We start from the raw sequence: 20,290 nt of genomic DNA on the forward strand, positions 1-20,290 counted from the left end.
CATTAACTCCCCATTGCCCCTGCCCCTGGAACCTAGTAACCTCTACTCTACATTTGTCCCTATGAGTTCACATATTTTCTGATATTCTCTTTATGGTTACTATAGGGCTTAAATATAACATCCTAATCTATAGCAAGTTCATTTGCTTTGATACCAACTTAACTATTTCAATAGAATAAATAAGCTATGTCCCTATACCCTTCCATCCTTCTCCCTTTATTTAGTTCTTGTCACAAAATTACATATTTATACATTATGAGTTCAAAACCACTGATTTCTCATTATATTTTATACATTTGCCCTTTAGCTCCTGTAGGAAATGAAGAATGGAATTTACAAATCAAAAATACAATAGTACTGATATTTATATTTACCCATGTCATTGTCTTTACCAGAGATCTTTATTTCTTCATATAACTTCAGTCAATTGTCTAGTGTTTTTTCCTTTCAACCTTTAGAAATCTTTTTAACATTTCTTGCAGGACAGGTCTGGTGTCCCATTTTTGAAAGTTTGTTTTGTGAGACACAGAATTTTTGGTTGACAAATTTTTGCCTTCAACTTTTCAAATATGTTTTCCCATGCCTTCTTGCCCCCCTCGTTTCTGATGAGAAATCTGAACTTAGTCTTATTGAGGCTCCCTTGTATATGACAAATTGTTCCTCCCTCACAGCTTTCAGAATTTTCTTTTTATCTTTAGCATTCAACAGTTTGACTATAATATGGCACAGTGTGGGTCTACTTGGGTTTATCCTGGTGGAGTTCCTTGACTACCTTGAATATGTATATTCATGTTCTTTGCTAAATTTGGAAAGTTTTCAGCTATTATTTCTTTGAATATTCTCTCTGCTCCTTTCTCTCTTTCTTCTCCTTCTGGAACTCCCACAACGTGTATATTGGTACATTTGATGGTGTCCCACAGGTTCCTCAGGCTCTACTCACTTTTCTTCATCCTTTTTTACTTTCTGCACCTCACATTGAATAATTTCAATAGTTTTATCTCCAAGCTCATTGACTCTTCCTTCTGTAAATCCCCCTATAAGGAATCTTTTGTTGAACCCCTCTAGGGAATTTTACATTTCTGTTATTATGCTCTTCACCTCTGTTTGCTCCTTTTTCTTAATTCCCACCTTTCTATTGATATTTCCTTTGTGTTCATCTGTCATTTTCCTGGTTTACTTTAATACTTTGTCCGCATTTCCCTTTAGCTCTTTGAGCAGATCTAGGACCATTTTAAAAGTATTTGTCTCGTATATCCCAGGTCTGGTCTCCTCATTGATGGTCTCTAATGCTTAATTCTTCTCCTTTGCCCGGGCTGCCACTTCCTCTTTCTTTGTATGCTTTATTATCATTTGTTGAAACCTGAACTTTTTATATTTTAATATGTTTCACTAGAATTTAGACTTGGAGGCATCTGTTCCTTCAGCTTGTTACCAGCTTGTATTATGACAGAGCTTTCCTTGAATGGCAGGAGCTAGTAAGAAAGGAAGGAAGAAAGGGAAGGAGGGAGGGAGGGAGGGAAGGAGGGAGGAAGAGAAAGAAAGAAAGAAAGAGGGAGAGAAGAAGAAAGAAGGAGAGAGGGAAGGAAGGAGGAAGGAAGGTAAGAAGGAAGGAAGACAAGACTTTTCCCAGTTTTTGCAGATTGACCATGTAAGTGCTCAACTTCAGGGCTTATCCATGCAATGAGTTTGGAGAAAAGCTTCAGGCTAAAATGCCAAGTCCTCCCTGATACTTTCTGCATGCTTCTCTTCTTGGGCATGTACATATGGAATGTCCCCTCTTCCTCAGTGAACAGTTTTCTGGGTTCTTGGAACAGCACTATATGTCCTACAACTAGCAATCCTTTGTCCCAGGCAGCAGAACCTGACTGCTCTCCCACAACATTCTGTAGGAAAGCTGGGTGAGGTGCCTTCCACACCCAGTGCAAGTTCTGGGACAGTGAGTCTCTCAGGCCACCACCAGACACGTTGGGCCAGGCATACATGTTCCCAGTATGTACATAAGGTCACTCTACCTACTCCCTCCAGAACAGAGACCAGAGATCTGCACTGGGAGCAAGCTCCACACCAAGCTGGCAAGGGATCAGGGAGGGGCCAGGCAGGGTTGCAGGAGATTCTGCCACTTTTAAGTGGCCCTTTTCTTGATTGGGTGCTCTCCATGTTACTGCAATCCCTTAACTGTTTTCTGGAGCCTTCAGAAAGATGTTCCTGCCAGTTCTTATTGGTTGTTCAAAGATTCTATGAGAACCATATTTGCTATGGGCCTTTCCAGTTGAGACAGAAACCCTGAACATCATTGGCCTTCTTGAACCAAGGTATCTTTTCCTGGATGCTATAGATTGGACTTTTCTATAGCCTTGCTTTAATTGGGACAGTTTCATGGCCTTAGAACGTAAACTTGCAACTTAATAAATTCCCCCTTTTAAAAAGCCAAAGCAAACAAACAAAAAGCTTCTATGAGAGTAAGAGCTGCAAAGCATCTCACTCCTCCATCTTAAACAGGGCAGGGGCCACATCTAAGGTTTCAGATGTCATATGGGCCTGCTGACACCTTGATTTTGGGCTTCTGGCCCTCCAGGATCACAGGACAATAAATTCCATGGTTTTAAGCCACCCAGTTTTTCAGTGCTTTATTACAGCAAGCCTAAGAAACTCAAAAAGATGCAGGGAAAGGTCAGAAGGATTCAAGAGCAACTTGCTGCTGAAAAATGACTCATCCTGCAGATGTTTGCTGCAGGCTGCTCTGTTGACAGATGTGTCAAAGTCTCCCTCATTTCGGAAAGACAGTCTCTTTGGATGCAAAATTCTTAGCTGGCAGTTGTTCTCCTTCAACATTTTAAGTATTTCAAACCACTGCCTTCTTGCTTCCATAGTTTCTGATGAGAAATCAGAATTCAATCTCATTCAGATTCCCTTGTCTGTATAATGTTACTTTTTTCTTGTAGCCTTCAGAACTCTCTCCTTGTCCTTTACATTTGATAGTGTAATCAATATATGATGGTGTGTATTTTTATTCATGTTTGTCCTGCTTGGTGTTCTCTGAGTCTCTTGAATGTGCATACTCATGTATTTTGCTAAGTTCTGGAAATTGTCTTTCATTATTTTTTGACTAATCCTTCTGCCCCTTTCTCTCTTTTTTCTTCTTCTGGGACTCCCATAACATGTATACAATGTGCTTGATCATGTCCCATAGCTGTCTTAGACTATTTTTGCTTTTAATATGTTTTTTTTTTTTACTTTCTGTTCCTCAGCCTGACTCATTTCAAGTGTCTTGTCTTCTAGTTCACTGATTCTTCTGCCAGTTCCAAGTTGCTCTTGAAACCCTCCTGGAAATTTTTCATATCACTTATTGTGGTCTTTAACTCCAATGGTTCTGTCTTGTTCCTTTGTAGAATTTCTAATTCTTTACTATGACTCTCATATTGTTTATTCATTGTTTCCTAATATCCTGTAGTTCTTTCTCTGTGCTTTCTTTCATCTCCTTAAACATTTTTAAGATCTTTCTTTAAAGGCTTTTTTTTTGGTATATCTACATTCTGGTTTTCTTTGTTGGTGTGTTCTGTATTTTTATCTCCTTCCTTTGGATGGATCATTACCTTCCATTTCTTTGTCTTGTGCTGTTTGGTTGCACATTGTACATTTTAATATTTCAAAATGTTAATTCTAGGTTTTACCTGCTGGGATGGCAGTTTCTTTGTTCTGTAAACAGCTGGTGATATAACAGAGATAGTCTTGAACTTCAGCCCTACTATCAGAAGGGTCTGGCCACAGTGAATGCACTGTGCAGGGTTTTCCTGTCTTACTCTCTATCTATCCTGGTCTTTGCCTATTAGTTATTTTGAAGGTTCTTTGTTTGCAGAGGGATAAATCTCCCTCTCCCAGGTGTCTGAAGCTGGCAGACCTTTGTCTCAGACTGTCTTCTCTATAGTTTTTTATACTCCTTTCACTGTCTCACATTGCTTTTGCCTACAGGGAGGATTCTGGGAGGAGGGTCACCCTGGAGAGGACTTCCCAAATTCAGTCTTTCCCAGATAAAACAGGCCATGGACCCTGACAAAGGGGGTGCGGACCAATTCCAGAGCATCTTATGGAGGTTAGGAAGGGTGCCAAAAATGTCTCCAGCAGACAAAGCTGAGCTTTCTCGGCCGGCACACCAAATGCAGCTCTTCAGGTAGCTTCCGCCCACAGCTCAGAGGAAGCCTGGAATCTTTAAGTCTCCACTGCTTCCACCCCTGTACAGGAAAGATTAGAACAATGGCTGCCAGCACCTTTTCCAGGGCAGGGTTGAAGTAATGGTTGCCTTCAGAGCCAGAAACCCAGTGATCTGAATTTGCTAATCAAAAGTTGTGATCAGTGACCTGCCATGCACCCTCCTGTTCTTGGGGAAGAGGATTTTTATGTCCTTTTTTGTCATCAGCTGGTAGCCAAGGACTGGACCCCAAGGCAGCCTGCTGCGAAAGTGTGGGATGGGCAGTGATAGTTGCTGCATGGAGAGAAAAATTTTTGGTTCATTATATAATTTATCAGCCTCCTCCTCCTACTCTTGCCTGGATAAAGTACAGTGTTCTTCTGTCTACTGAAGTTTCAAAATAATTGTTTCAGACAGGTCCTACCTATTTAATAATTGTTTTGGTGGAAGAACTGAGTCTGGGAGCTCCCTATTTTGCCAGCTTCCTCTTGTTGCCACTTTTGATCTAGAATACTTAAAAAAAAAATTATCAATAGGGTATAAATGTTATTTTCAGCTTCAGAACCTGATATGGGTAATGAAGTTTTGGGGATTCAGGAAATGTTATCAAGTTTCTTTCATATACGTAAGATTTCCAAAACATTTCAAATATACAGGGACTAATTTTAAATACTCTTTTAATTGACTACATTTATTAATCACTTCACTAAGATCTGAGCAAAGCAGGGGCCCTGAGCTTCACTACCTTCAGAGTAAACTCATTTCTGGTAACTGCAAAAGTCAGATATGTTTTTTATTTTTTTTAAATCAAACAATTAAAAAATGCTTAACTTAATAGGTAAAAGCCACATATAATCCCCCATGCGAGTGAAAGCCACAATCTTCAGTTCAGTTTATATTCCTTTTGATTTGTACACAGTCTGAATAATGTCTAATCTCTGGCAAGGCTCGTATCCAACTTTCGCCTAAATATTGCTAATGATGGGGAGCTCACTATTTGTACAGACCAGGTCACTCCATCCTTCTGTGACTGATGAACAGAAAATGCTTGCCTCCACTAAACTGACATTTCTTTCTGTATAGCTTTCAACAGATGGTCTAAGAGCTACTTCTTGGAGTCATATAAACGCTACCATACAAATAGTTGAAAACATTTAGCATGCACTTTTTTCTGTTTCTATCATCTTTACTTTCTCTTTTTCTGATGGGCCTCCAGTCATTAATTACTCAGGAACAGAATGCTTTCTGAACACCTGCTAAATTTTAAAAACCCATCCTAAAGGTAAGAGCTGACTGCAAATAAAGCAGCACAGTATCTCCTTACTGTAGTTACCGGGCATGCGTTAAGGCAGCCTGGGATTGCATTAGTTTCTTCACGGTTACACTACACGGCTGATTCACACTGAATTTACTGTTGATTCCAGCTCCCAATTAAGTCACTTTTCTGCTGCTGCTCTGTCATAGCTCTCCCAGCTGCACTTAGAAGATTGATGTTTTTAGAATTTAGTGCAGTAAGAAACCACTTTACTACTGGGGAATACCACTAGAAATGAATGCTAATGAGCACCAAGTCTTGATCACAAAGATCCATAGAGTGTCGGTAAGAACCATGGCAAGGAGAAGCCACACTTTTGTCTTCAGTCTCTTCCTCAGCTAGTCCATCCACCAATGACCATTAACATATTAGCTCTGCGACCCTATGCAAATGACTCAGTTTCCTCATCCATTAAGGAAACTAGTAATAATACCTAGTAAGAGAACCCTCTTATTTTCGTGTATTCCTACTGTCTTCTTTTATAAACTTTTTATATGATTCTATTAACTCTTGCAAAAGGGAACAAGCTACAAGTATTGTTAAATAAACAATATATTAGGAATATGTTAAGCATTGTGCTAGGTGCTGAGAATATGGTTTCACATGATTTGGAATAAGTAAGGTTCATTTTATGGAAACAATAATTATTATTTTGGTTCTGTTTTCCCTGAAAAGGTAAAAAAAAAAAAAAAAAAAAAAAAAAGACCATAAAATACCACTATTTATAACAATTAAATTTGAATCAGTGTCAAATTCTTCTTTTTTCCCCAAGTCCGATGTTTGGCATAATTATGTCTCAAGGCTAATACTAGAGTCAACAGAGCTGAGACTAATCAAGCTTCAAAATAATATTTGCACTGGGTTTGTGAGATTAGCAAAAATAGCAGTTGATCTTGAAGGAGACAGTGGTGTTATCACTTCCATGATACAATAACAAATTAGGAAACATCCACCCACTAAAGAATGCTCATGGCTGTCTCTCAGAAAAGGTACAGGAAATAAACTCAACCACAGAGAAAGCAGATAAGGGTACATCCAGAAAGGTGGTCCTCAGCACAGACCTCTCCTTTCCATTCCAGAGCCTCTTCATGCTACAACCTTCTGGGAAATTGATCAGTATTTTGGAGCTTCATAGTTTTCTATCCCATTGGGTTTTATTGCCTTAACTTAATTTAATATCTCATTGTGATCTGTACTTTAAAGGAGAGGTTTCCAAACTTTTTGGATCAAAACAGTAGAGAATGCACTTTAGATCACTCCCAATATATGTATAGTATATCACAAACACTCACATATAAAAAAGTATAGGAAGTCATATGTATCTTTATTATATGCAATTTACCTGAATGAGTCTTTTCTATTGTCTTCTATTTATTTTTTAAAAATGTTAATTATGAACCACTAAATTGTCTTTACACCACTAATGGGTTGTAACTGCTATTTGAAAACTAAGATGAAAGCTTTTCTCCCTAATCTATGTATCAGCAGCTTCAGCACCAACTAGGAGCTTGTTAGGAAAGCATATTCTCAAGCATGATCCTAGACCTGCTGAATTATAACCTGCATTTATGAAGACTATTATTCAGTTTAAATTTTCAGAATCATGGATAAGGACTCTTGGTTCTTTCATTTCAATAACCTTGATGTTTTAAGTTCACAGTGTTCGGCATCTGAAGAGGAAGCCAAGAGGGCAAAGCAGAGTATTAAATGGTTTTATGGGGAGGGAAAAATGAAGGATTTGGAAGTTAACATAGAAAATAGAGTAAAGGTAAAAAGAAGAAAAATTAGATATGACATATAAAATCCAAAAGGCAAAATGGTAGAGGAAAGTACTACCCAAACAGTAATAACACTAAATGTTAATGGATTAAACTCCCCATCAAAAGACATAAACTGGCAGAATGGATTAGAAAGCAGGACCCATCTATATGCTGTCTACAAGAAACACATTTTAGACCCAGGGATAAACATAAGTTGAAAGTGAAAGGTTAGGAAAAGATATTTCATGCAAATAAAAATCAGAAAAGAGCAGAATTAGCTATACTAATATCCAACAAATTAGACTTCAAATGTAAAACAGTTAAAAGAGACAAAGGACACTATGTATTAATAAAAGGCACAATTCAACAAGAAGGCATAACAATCATAAATATTGATACACTGAGCCAGAATGCTTCAAAATACATGAAGCAAACACTGAAAACTCTGAAAATAGAAATAGACACATCTACCATAATAGCTGGAGACTTCAATTCCCCACTCTCATCAATGGACAGAACACCTAGACAGAGGATCAATAAAGAAACAGAGAACTTGAATAATACAATAAATGAGCTAGACTTAACAGACATTTATAGAACATTACACCCCACAATAGCAGGATACACCTTTTTCTCAAGAGCTCATGATCATTCTCAAGGATAGACCATATGCTGTGTCACAAAGAAAGTCTCAATAAATTTAAAAAGATTGAAATCATACAAAACACTTTCTCAGATCATAAATGAATGAAGTTGGAAATCAATAATAGGCAGAGGACCAGAAAATTCACAAATATATGGAGGCTCAACAACACACTCTTAAACAACCATGGGTCAAGCAAGAAATTACAAGACAACCAAAGCAATAAGCTGAGTCCCTAATTTTGAGGTTTGTTCATATGAAGCTTCACCCCACAAAGGATAAGTCAAGCCTACTTAAAATTAGGACTAAGAGTCACCCCCAAAAAGAACCTCTTGATATTCTCACAAGCAGTGGGGACAACCTTGTTATTCAAAATGTAATGGAGAGGCTGGAGGGAACTGCCTGAAAATGTAGAGCTGTGTTCCAGCAGCCAGGTTTCTTGAAGATGATTGTATAATGATACAGCTTTTGCAATGTGACTGTGTGATTGTGAAAACCTTGTGTCTGATGCTTCTTTTATCTACCTTATTGACAGATGAGTAAAACATATGGATTAAAAATAAATAAATAATAGGGGGAACAAATGTTAAAATAAATTTAGTAACTGAAATGTTAGTGATCAATGAAAGGGAGGGGTAAGGGGTATGGTATGTATCAATTTTTTCTGTTTTCTTTTTATTTCTTTTTCTGAATTGATGCAAATGTTCTAAGAAATGATCATAATGATGAATATGCAACTATGTGATGCTATTGTGAATTACTGATTATATATGTAGAATGGAGTGATCATTTGTTAAGAATGTTTGAGTTTATTATACTTTTTTAAAAAATTAAAAATTAATGAAGAAAAGCACTACAAGAGAAAAAAAGAAGAGAAAATCAACAGATAAGGATAAGGACAGTAAATGACATAAGAGGGAGAGCTGACAGAGGGCTGGACTCACCAGGCAAAGCTTTGTGGAGGAGGAACATGGTGAGATGTAACTTGAAGAATGAATGCAGAATTCATTATATGGTAAGAGAAAAGGGCACTCTAAGAGGAGGAAAGGCTTAAGCCATGGCATTGAAGTTGACATGTGCATGGTATATACAGGAAACACAATGCCCAGCTGCAACAGAGGGTCTATGATGGCGAGTGATGCAAAATGATCCAGGGTGATACAAGTGGACACAGAAAGTAAGTTTGCATTTTAAAACATGAATCTCACATCCATTTAGAGTGTACGGTTCTTGATGAAAAAATTTCTTAGTAATGATCATGATGATGAATATACAACTACGTGATGAAAAAAAGAAAAAAATGTTCATATTGTATGTTGATTGGTTTTAATAATAAAAAAATAAAAATTTTTGAGTGAAAAATGTTTAAATGGAGAAATTCTATTCATTATCTAATTAACAGAAAGGAAAATAATTTTGTCTTTATTTAAATGTTAATCATTTTATTATTTAATTTCTGTAATGGAACTTTTCACCCTGGGAGCAGAGATGAAGGGTTGAGGCATTAGACACTCTCCAAGGTCCCTTTCAGCCTTAGGATCCTGCATCTGGTTTCCACCACAATTTGCATTCACTATATATGCTACATACTGTTCTCAGCACACACACACACAATATATAATAAGTTTAAATAATGCTCTGAAGCTGTTTAAAAAGTTGAAAAAGTGATCAGGCTTCAAATAAGAGATATGAATGAAGCTGATCTCAGTAGGACTAAGGCAAATCACAATACAGGATAAAGGATGATATCGTCCGTATTTTAAAACTTCGACTTCTGTGTGAGACTAAAGAGAGGGATGTTTATTGGGTGAAAAATTTGTATTTTGGGTTGTGCATTCCCTAATTTAACTTGTATGGTCAGTTTTAGTTGAACACCTTAAGTATATCAAATCTTGAATAGGGCATGAGATTTTGTTGGTTTATCCAGATTAGTGTGATGTCCTGATAAATCCCAGAGTAATTTGGGCAGTGAATAAAGAAGTATTTGCAAAGTCCTGTTGAGGGACTGGGGAGAAAGGAGGAAATATTCAACTTCTTCATGTGGAGAATATCTGATATTCTCCCAGGCAGTGGGGAAAACCAAATCAATAGGCTGAGCCCTTGATCTTGGGGTCTGCCCCTATAAAACTTATTCCTGCAAAGGATAGGCCTTTTTAAAATTAGGCCTGAAAGTCACCCTCAGAGAACCTCTTTTATAGCTCAGATGTGGCTCACTCTCTAGGCCAACTTGGCAGATGAACTCACTACCCTCCTTCCTATGTGGAACGTGACTCCCAGGGGTGTAAATCTCCCTGGCAACATGGGATAAAAATCCCGGGATGAGCCAGGGCCCGATTGAGAAAGCCTTCTTGATCAAAAGGGGGAAGAGAGAAATGAGACAAATAAAGTTGCAGTGGCTGAGAGATTTCAAACAGAGTTGAGAGGCTATCCTGGAGATTATTTTTATGCATTATATAGATATTCCTTTTTAGTTTATGGTGTGTTGGAGTGGCTGGAGGGAAGTACCTGAAACTGTTGAACTGTGTTTCAGTAACCTTGATTCTTGAAATGATTATATAAAGATATAACATTTACAATGTGACTGTGTGATTTTGAAAAACTTGTGTCTGATACTCATTTTATCCAGGGTATAGTCAGATGAGTTAAAAAATGTGGATAAAAAATAAATAAGAGGGGGGCCAAAGGGTAAAATATATTGGGTAGATGGAAATAGTAGTGGTCAATGAGAAGGAGGGGTAAGATGTATGGTATGTGTGTTTTCTCTTTTTCTTTTTATTTCTTTTTCTGGAGTGATGCAAATGTTCTAAAAAAAATCATGGTAATGCATACACAACTATGTGATGATACTGTGAGTCACTGGTTGTATACAATGTACGGGAAGTATGCATGTGAAGATTTCTTAATAAAAATATTTCTTTTAAAAATTTCTTAGTACTCCATGTTTACACATTATTCATATATTTGGTGACATTTCCCCGCCCCCCCTTTCTGCCAAGAAAGAGAAGTGATATAGAATCTAGACTCTCACATCAGTGTTAAAAAGAGGGAATACATTTAGACCCAAAGTAAGAACAGAAACTTCTGATTGTGAAAGCAATTAAAAGGCCCTGAAGCAGAATAGTAATAAAAGCTGCTCTTCTTTAGAAGATTTTCTCTTTTTTCTTCATTTTCAAAATTGTTCTTACTTTTGAGTGACCTACATGCTTTCTGAATTCTCTAGACCAAAGATGACAAATGCATGACATATGAATGACATATGATAACTGCTTCCTTATTCCAGGCCATGGATGATTTAGCTAATTGATTCGACTTTCTTCAGGCTGTGCCTAGACTCAGCTTGAGGATTCTTCTAGAACACAATGTTGATAGGAAATAAGATGAATCTGTTAGGCATTCCCACTCTAAAGCAGTCTTTACTTGGGTTAATCTGTCCTGGGCACTTGAGTCATTCTGTGGGATTGTTTGGTCGTCTAATTTTATGTGTATTCATTTGCTCATAGTGTTGGTGCTAGATACTTCACTCTGGTGAAAAATTACAACTCTTTGCTCTATATGACATCAGAAATAATGGTTTAGAATAAGGAAATGTCTTATTCAACTAATAGTTGTGAGTGCTACAAATTGTATTGTAGTCTAGCTATAAGATATCTAAGAGGTATTAGTGTTGTCAATATAAAGATGTTAAGAACCTTATTCACAAATGTGGGCTATCTTTCCAGTGATCATGGCAATGGGCTCTGCCCAAGTATGGAGAACCAAGCAGAGGGCTTATATAGTATTTTGAAACTTCCAATAAGTTCTCAGATGGGAGCAGCATGATGTATAGATATGGCTCCCTACAGTCTTTCTATTAGGGAGGTTTCTGTGATGGAACCAGGTTGTAGCTTTTCATATTACTCTTCTAAATGCCCACATTTACACCTGCTGACAAACAGAGCTAAATAGGTGAGGCCATTTGCCCCAGGCTTTTGGAAACATTCCTGAGTGATGACAGAGGCAGAATGTATGAGTATCTCATCTCATCAAACTATGAATGAAAGGCAGGCCCCAGGTTTTCTGGTGGAAATCAAAGCTCAGCTAAAGAAAATGAGGACTGAGAGTGAAGAGAATTCGTGGTAGTTGCAAACTAGGACTAACATGTTCTTGGGAGGAGTCTAAGGAATGAATGAGGCAAGAGGTTCCAAGAAATGGGAACACAGAGATAGACAGAGACAGAGACTCAGAGGTTCAGAGATACAGAGTGGCACAAGGAGCCAAAACACAAAAGTCACAGAGCTGTAGACAGAGACATAGGAAGATAGAGATGCAAAACTCAGAGACAGAGAGCACACAGGGTTCCCACAGATAGCCAGAAGCATGTAGAGACAGTGACTCAGGGAACACAAATACAAGTTCAAACCAAGAGATACAGGAGACAGAGGAAGAGAAACAAAAGAGAGACCCAGAAAGCCAGGCTGGGAGATTCAACAACCCAGTGAAGTCTGGGACTTAGAAAGACCCAAGTGGCAGTCACTGATTTGAGGGGGGGGGGGGCAATGGCATCTCATTCTGGCAGTTTCTTCTGTTAAGTCCCCGTGTCAGCTTGATGGCACAGCAATTACCACAAGGTCAAAAAAGCACTGCTGCTCCCTATGGTAGTAGGGTTTGAATGGGGCGCAAAGCTTCAGAGACTAACTAGAAAAAATATTCATAGATAAGAACTTGAGGAGGCCTACAATGGCTGGGCAGAGATCAAAAACCAAAGGTTCTCTCAGGAGGACTCTTCTCTGAGCAAAATCAAGCTTAACTCTGGCCTTAGTATGGTAATTATTGCAGCTAATACCTCATAAAATTTCTGCTTCAAGATAATTGTCTTTTTGGACTGTGTGTGTTGGGTTTGTTTGTGTGTGTGTGTTCACAGAAAAAATATTTTTAAAAGTCTAGGAAGAAGTTGGGTTGGAGACATATGGCTAACTTTTATTTCCTAAACTTTCAGTAGTGAATACATACAAATGTTGTTCTATTTTTAACAGTTTATTATGAATAATTTTAATAAGTTTCACCGACAACTTATTGTCTTAAGTCAGTGCAGGAGACAGAAAGCTCACTTTCAGTTTGGCGCCCCAAACTTTTGGGAATATAAAAACTGTAGGTAGATTCTTGTTCCATTAGTCATCTCCTCTCTGTTCCATAGTTCAGATAATACCTCTAACAAATGTCAATTTGTTCCACCAGTCAAAAGCTTTGGGCTAAAAGGAACTGAATGAGTCTGAGGGTGATAGCATAATGGGGAACCCAATGGGTTGAAGGTGGGGGTTTTGAATTCTGATCTTGGTTTTAACTCCAACTGGGGCAAGTCAACAAATGTTTAAACACATGCTCTGTGTCAAGAGCTGGGCTCCCATGGAGCAGGAAAGATGAATGACCTATAACTCAAAGAAATTCACCATCAAAAGGAGGTGACTATGCTCTAGCCTGGAGCAAGGGGCCAAACATCTCAGTTCTTCAGCATTCATAGCCACAAAGATGATTCTATGATTATCAGGAGAATCAACACAAAACAATGTTTTAAAGATGTTGAGTCAGAACCCTAGAGGCATAGGAAGTACATGGGCAGCTTTAGAAATTTATAATGATAAAGAAAACAAAGAACAAATTAGAAGATATTTGTGATAACCAAGGTCTTCAGTTTTTTAATATAATTAAAAAATACATGCAAAAGCAGAACCAGTTCTTGTTTACTTGTGAATCATTTATTGTGCTTGGTTTAATGGAATGACTGACTTCCACCCTTGTTCATTTCTTACTATTTCCAAGTCATTATTGTATTCTAGTTTCTTATTCACCTGTGAACTGCCTCACTAACCACTTTTCTAGGCTCTGCACCCTTTGGCACCCAACATTCTCAAGCTTCCAGGTTAATCTTCCTAAAAACAAAATATTATGACCATGTAATTTCTCACCCCTACCAATATTCAATGACTCTATATTGTCAATTGATTGAAGTCCATTCAATAGACAGAGAGTCTATTTTAGGCTTTCTGGAATCTGTACTGACCTAGCTATTCAAATTTTAATGTCGAGGAAAAGGCTGACCCAGGAAAGAGTAGACCCTGAAACTGCTATGAGACAGAACAAGAAGAGTGTGATGAAAAAATATTCTATCAAGAAGCAAGAACAAAATTATATATACAGTATGGTTACAATTCAATTTGGGTTTGTTTGTGTGTGTGTGTGTTCACAGAAAAAATATTTTTAAAAGTCTAGGAAGAAGTTGGGTTGGAGACATATGGCTAACTTTTATTTCCTAAACTTTCAATAGTGAATACATACAAATGTTGTTCTATTTTTAACAGTTTATTATGAATAATTTCAAACATTACAAGAAGATAGAAAAAATAGTAATGGTAATACCCACATTCCATTTTTACAGAGAGAAATCTTAAACCTTTGTCATATTTTCTTCATATACTCTTGGGGTGAATGGTTTTAAAGTAAATTAAAGACATTGTGACACTGACTGTCAATAACACAGTATGTCTCTAAAAATTAAGAACATTCTTCTACAGAACTATTACAGTGTTACCAAAATAAGTTAAATTATTACCTTTATGATTTTTTGAGTTATAAATATCTTTAAACCAAGAAGTCTAATGAGAAGTAGTGAGGGCAGGCAGCAGTGGGCAGGGAGTGAGATGGAGCATGACCGCAGATAATCTGGGCGTGCATGAGGTGTGCAAGGTGTGTGGTAAGACCTAGAAGCATGGACTCTGGCTAATTTCAGGCAGGTCTGGAGAAGGGAGTAGGAGTCAGAGGTGATGGAGTCAGAACAGAAATATATCCTCCCAGGTTGCAGGTGGAAGTAAGAAACGATATTAGCTGGGGAGAGAGAGAGAGAATGAGAGAGAAAGGGCTGAGAGTATGGTTGTGAAACTAGAACAAGAAATCCAGCTGGAAGCTTTCTCATAGAACCAGGCTGGAGGCAGAAATGCTGGGAGTTAAGATTAGAGCAAGACTGACTGAATGCTGATTAACCAAACCTCCAGCCTGGGTTTCTTTCATCATCCCTGTACTATAAATCCATAGGTCCCAGGCACTGGGAGGGTCTGAGTCAGTCTGGGCTCTTTTTATTTTCTGACTCATTGTGTTTTGCCCTTTTCATCCCTTTACTCAGGCCATTTTCTCTTTCTGAAATGTCATCTCTTCTATCTTTAAACAATAATAATCTTACTGGTTCAAAGGACATCATCACCATTTGCAGTGCTGCTCCTTCCTCCTGTCATTTGTAGTGTGCCTTATCTATCCACCTTTACAGCACTCAGCCCACACTGTCCTGTGTGATGGCTGCATGAGCACGTGCACTCTATCCTCAGTACTGTAATCTCTTGGAGATGACAGCCGTCCTTCCCCCACCACTGCCTTGCGTTAGGTCAGCATACAACAGAAGGATCCATGATTAAACGGAAGAATGAATGAAGCAAAGTGAACCCACCCTGTGTGGAGACTGTGGACTGATTTCCACGTGCAAGTGGGTGGAAGTCAACATCACCCACAGAAGGAACAGAAAAACACAACAACTGAAGAGGAAATTCACTCAAGTCAAGGAAAGATCAAACTCCACACTAGTTACATACTATCATACACCCACAGAAAAACCACCTTCTATCTTTAGAATCCAAGATTACAGAATTATGCATAGAAGGGGAACAAACGCTAATGGTTTAAATTGGTATCACTGCTTTGTAAAAAGGCCCCACTAAAGCTTTGATTTTACTAATGCTCTTCTTAGCCTAGTCTATTTTTTTCTAACCCTGCAAAATGAAATCTACACAAAATTCAGTAAAGATCTGACTAATTAGGCTGAGATCTGTGTATATGAGCATGCATATTATGTGAAGAATAGAAGGAATAATGTAGTAATACTTGTTGGCAGTGGTAATTACAGAACCATCATTTTTCTCAGTTTAGACTAGCAGTAATAACTACAGCTCATATTATTAGAAGAGAGAAATTTGATGGAAATTAGACTTTAGGATTAGTGCTTAAGCATGTGGGCTTCAGAGTAAAACTCCAGGTTAGAAGGTTTGCTAGTACTCTAAGCTGGGCACGTGAGCAAAGCTCTGATCTTCACTTTTCTCCTCTAGAAATAAGGATGACACTAGTAATGGTACTTACCTCACAGTGCTGCTGTGAAAATTAAATCAGTTCTTAAATGTGAACGGCTTAAAACAGTGCCTGGTATGTGGTGAGATCCAGCAATTACTAATTATTAAAACTTTTGATAGGTAAGCTTAAAACAGTGCCTGGTATGTGGTGAGATCCAGCAATTACTAATTATTAAAACTTTTGATAGGTAAGCCCTGGGAAGAGCATCAACTTTGGGGTAAGCCAGACCAAAGCTGTCCCCTAAGCTCACTTACCAGGCCTTTGACCCAGACAGTCCGGTTAACTTAGTCTGCACTTATGAAATGTGTATAACAGTACAGTATCTAAAGAGTTGTGATGAAAATGGAAGGAGGTGATGTATGTGAAAAGCATGGATCAACAGTGATCATCGCAGCAAGAAGGAGGCCTGGTCTGACAGAAGGAGCATGGCCTTGAACCCAGCTGCTCTGGGACCTCAGGCAGCTGGACTTCTCTGCTCTTGAGTTTCCTCATATGAAAGGTTGGAACACTAACACCTGTTGAAGATCAGCGCTAAAGTATGATCTCCATCATGATAGCGACTTATTTGGGTTGTGATGATTTATTCCCAAGGTCAACAAACCAGAAACTGAGTACCAATTCCTACCTGGCACCTGTTTTCATATGGGCTGTGAGTCAAGAATGGTTCTACATTTCCAAATGGATGAAAAAAAGAAGACCATTTCGTGACCAGTGAAAATTATGAGGAGTTAAAATTTCAGGGTCCATAAATAAAGCTTCATCCCAAAACAGTCATATTCATTTGTTTCTGTGTTTATAGCTGCTATCATCGTCGACAGACATTAATAGTTGTGTAATGGAGGTGATATGGCCCACTACGCCTAAATTATTCATTATCTGTCCCTTTACACAAAAAATTTCCTGACCCCTGATTCATTCTAACCTTCTCTCACATGCGAAGATTAAGGAGAAGAGAAATTAGAGACTTTTTTCATTTATTGATTTAAATATCTAAAACTTAGAATCAAATACTTTGGCACTTCCTAATACATTTTGAGATTTGGGAAACTATATTTTTTAAAAAAAGGAATATTTGTTAAATTTGTCATTTGAGAGAATATGTCTGACTGGGTAATTTGAATATTAAAGTATCCCAAAATGCTTTTATTTTGCTGTTTTACCAGTTATTTGTTTGTAAAGGGTTATCAATTTAACTTGTAGGAGACTTTGCTATAATAAAAAATTGCTGGAATTTTAAATTAGTAACTGACTAGCAGTTCTATGGCAATTATTATTAGGTGTTTGTTTCTCTAGAGTTTGTTTCTTGCTTTATTTCCCCATTTCTTCCATTTAAAGGCAGCAAACAGATGATCAGGGTCCCCAATCCACCTTTTGCTTCTTCCTAGCGTTCTCTATGCCCCTCTTACTCTTCATTTCTCTGCATTCCCCACTTTTTCCTCCAAAATCCCACCCTGCAAACACACAACTGAAAGCTGAGTAACAATGTAAGATAGTTTTATTTTTGCTTTGATTTTAGAAACTGACTACTTAAGAACACTAATGCATTTGTCCTCTTCCTGGATTATTAGTATTTGAAAGGCTCAAAGTTGCCCTGACAGATATGGATGTACACAAGCGCTCATAAATGGAGCGTCAGGAGAAAGAACCACATATGCACGATCGCTGCAGAAACTTCCTCATTCTTTCTCTTTTGAAAAAGTCCCTTTACAGAGGGTTAGACTTTTGTGTATCTTACGATCAAAACCCTTTAACAGCACGCTTATTAATAAACTGAACAATGTCAAGTAAACCAGGCAATATCAACTCACATATCCCAGCTTTACCCCTAGCAGCAAAGCATACCCAATTTAATTTTTTGTCCCATTTTCTCATTCTACCTGTTTTTACATCTGGAAAAAAAAAATCTGTTTTTATCATGGAATTTGTTCCTAAAAAGAAGACACCTAGCAGACACAAATGAGTTAAAGTGGGAAGGATAGAAAATGGGGGGGGGGGGGGGTGGTAACAGAGAGAAATGGAGTTTTGAAGATAATCATTCATTCAAGTGGGTGTTCGGATGGGAACGGCAGGTTAGCATTCACCCAGGAAGCACTTGGCAAAGGGGATCTCCTCTCTTACCCCAAGTCTTGGAGCAGCTCAGCTTCTCCATCTGATCTGCTCCACAGATCTGAGGGATCCTGGGCGGTCATCTTCCCTTCTTGAAGTTCTGCTCTGCCCATTCGCACTCTTTCACGAAGTCCCTGGCAGGGGCAATGGGGAAGAGGCAGAGAGAAGCGGGCTCTGCTGCTCCTTACCCTCTCTCGTTCCTCACTGAGAGGAACCTGTTGTGTCTGTGACTCTCCAGGCAGCACGGAAGTGAGACTGTGAAACTCGGCTCCTCCCAGTGACACTCACCACCCTTGCCGGGAGGCACTGGCAGGGGTGTTCTGTCAGTCAGGAAGTAGGCAAACTTAGGTAGCTACCCCTGAGGACACCCACACTGCATCACGCAATATGTGGTTTCTGTGAAAGGACAGGAGGAGGACCCTACCACCACTGGGCCTGGACTAAACTCTTCTCCTAAAGCCAAACCAAAACTTCTCCCTGGTACAATCAGCCCCTGGTTTGTGGAAGAGAGGGCATGCCCTCACTCACCCTCACACAAACATCAAAAACACCTCTAGAATGTGTGAAGAAATCAGAGTCAAATCACTAGCATCAATCTTGAAGCTGGGTTTTTAGCATGTTCTCAAAATTTCTGCTTAATGACCTAAGCTTTCCAACATCCCTTGATGTTCTGGTTGGGGATGATTCAGAGACAGCTATGGTTTCCTCCATGCAAGGATTAGGTAAGAAGAAGACCAGAAAGGTTTGTAGGGCCATCTGGGCCATCTAATGGGGCATGTTAGAACTGCCAGAGTCCTTGAACTCTGCTTCCTTCCATGGGGCTACTCACAGCTGGTATTGCTTTCTATCCAAATTCATGTGTAGAGGAGAACTCCATCTGCGTGAAAGTCCTAAAGGGAGACTGCAGAGACTCTGAACCCTTAGGAACTGGAACACAGAGGTAAATGAATAAAGAACGTGTTGATTCCTGCCTTCTTTCTGTATGTACCTTCAGAAAAGAATGTACGTCTCTCTCTCTCTCTCTCTCTCTCTCTTTCTCTCTCATCACTCCCTGACTCACTCAGGGTCACTGGAGGCTATATAATGTGGTCCTCAGTGTGGTCTGTGGACCAGCAGCATTGGCATCACTAGAAGCTTGTCCAAATGCAGATCTGGAGGCTCTATCCCAGCCCTTCTGAACCAGCATTTTCATTTGAACAATGCTCCCAGTAACTCCTGTGCATACTGAAGTTTGGAGAAGACTGAGTATAAGATTCAGAGTGGGAGGGGCTGTTATTCAAGGTCTTAGATTGTTGCAAGAGGCATATCTGTCCAAGCTCTTCCCACTCCTTTCCTATGGTTCTTTGTTTAGTGTCCAGTTAGCTATTTCATTTCTCATTTTAGCAAATTCTGTTCTTTTTTCTTTTTTTAAACTTTTTTCCCCCAGGAAAGTAGCAGAATTTACTGAGATGACTCCTCTTTCCATTTTTAATCTTCCTGCCTTTTCCTTTTCTCATTTTGCTATCCCATCTCTTGTCCTCTCCTTTGATATCATTCTTTCATGTAGTTACTTATTCCATTTTTCCTAGGATTCCACTCTTCTCTCTCCACTCCTAACCATTGCTGCAGAGTTGCCAAATGGTTACAACAAAATATTTCATTAAAATATTCGTAAGAATATTTGATAAAATATTTTATATGAGGGTGTTCAGGTGTTACAATAATTTTATTTAAATAAAAGCACCATCTCAACTTTTGCTTTCAAAAACCCTCCAAACAAGTGCAAACTATGTATTTTTAAAACCACATAATTCACTTTTTTATTCAATACTCTCTTTTCATTGGTGCTTGTTTATGGCACTGAATTCTTTCTGCTCTGGTATTTGTCATAAAGATGAACACGAACCACCTATCTGGTTTTAACATTTTTGGAGTACTGAATCTTTGTTGTTAAGATATTTTACTTATCAGGAAATGTTAGGCCCTTATTGGAATGATTATCACATTTAAATCATCACTTTTCTCGTAAAGTGAATTTGGGGAGAACTATTTTGTCTAGATTTAAATATTTTCATCTGAAGAAAGGGCGTCTGAGACTTGCCACTCAACCCTCCATCCCTAGCTGAGAACTTTTTAGAAGAAACTACTTCTCCCTA

The 20,290-nt window shown here is 38.5% G+C and overlaps 1 protein-coding gene across 2 annotated transcripts in view; it reads right to left on the reverse strand.

The window, feature by feature from the left end:
- Positions 1–18,389, reverse strand: part of DAPP1 (dual adaptor of phosphotyrosine and 3-phosphoinositides 1) — a 61,209-nt gene extending 42,820 nt beyond the window's left edge. The window contains exon 1 of one of the 2 annotated variants that reach the window (XM_077142711.1): positions 18,168–18,389. In XM_077142711.1, the coding sequence (XP_076998826.1) occupies positions 18,168–18,268 (101 nt within the window). In that variant the 5' untranslated portion in view covers positions 18,269–18,389. The remainder of the gene's footprint in view (positions 1–18,167) is intronic. The other variant, XM_077142710.1, reaches the window with a different exon arrangement.
- Between the last annotated feature and the right edge of the window lie 1,901 nt (positions 18,390–20,290).

This window comes from Tamandua tetradactyla, chromosome 24 (assembly GCF_023851605.1).
Source record: "Tamandua tetradactyla isolate mTamTet1 chromosome 24, mTamTet1.pri, whole genome shotgun sequence".
NCBI classification, from domain to species: Eukaryota; Metazoa; Chordata; class Mammalia; order Pilosa; family Myrmecophagidae; genus Tamandua; species Tamandua tetradactyla.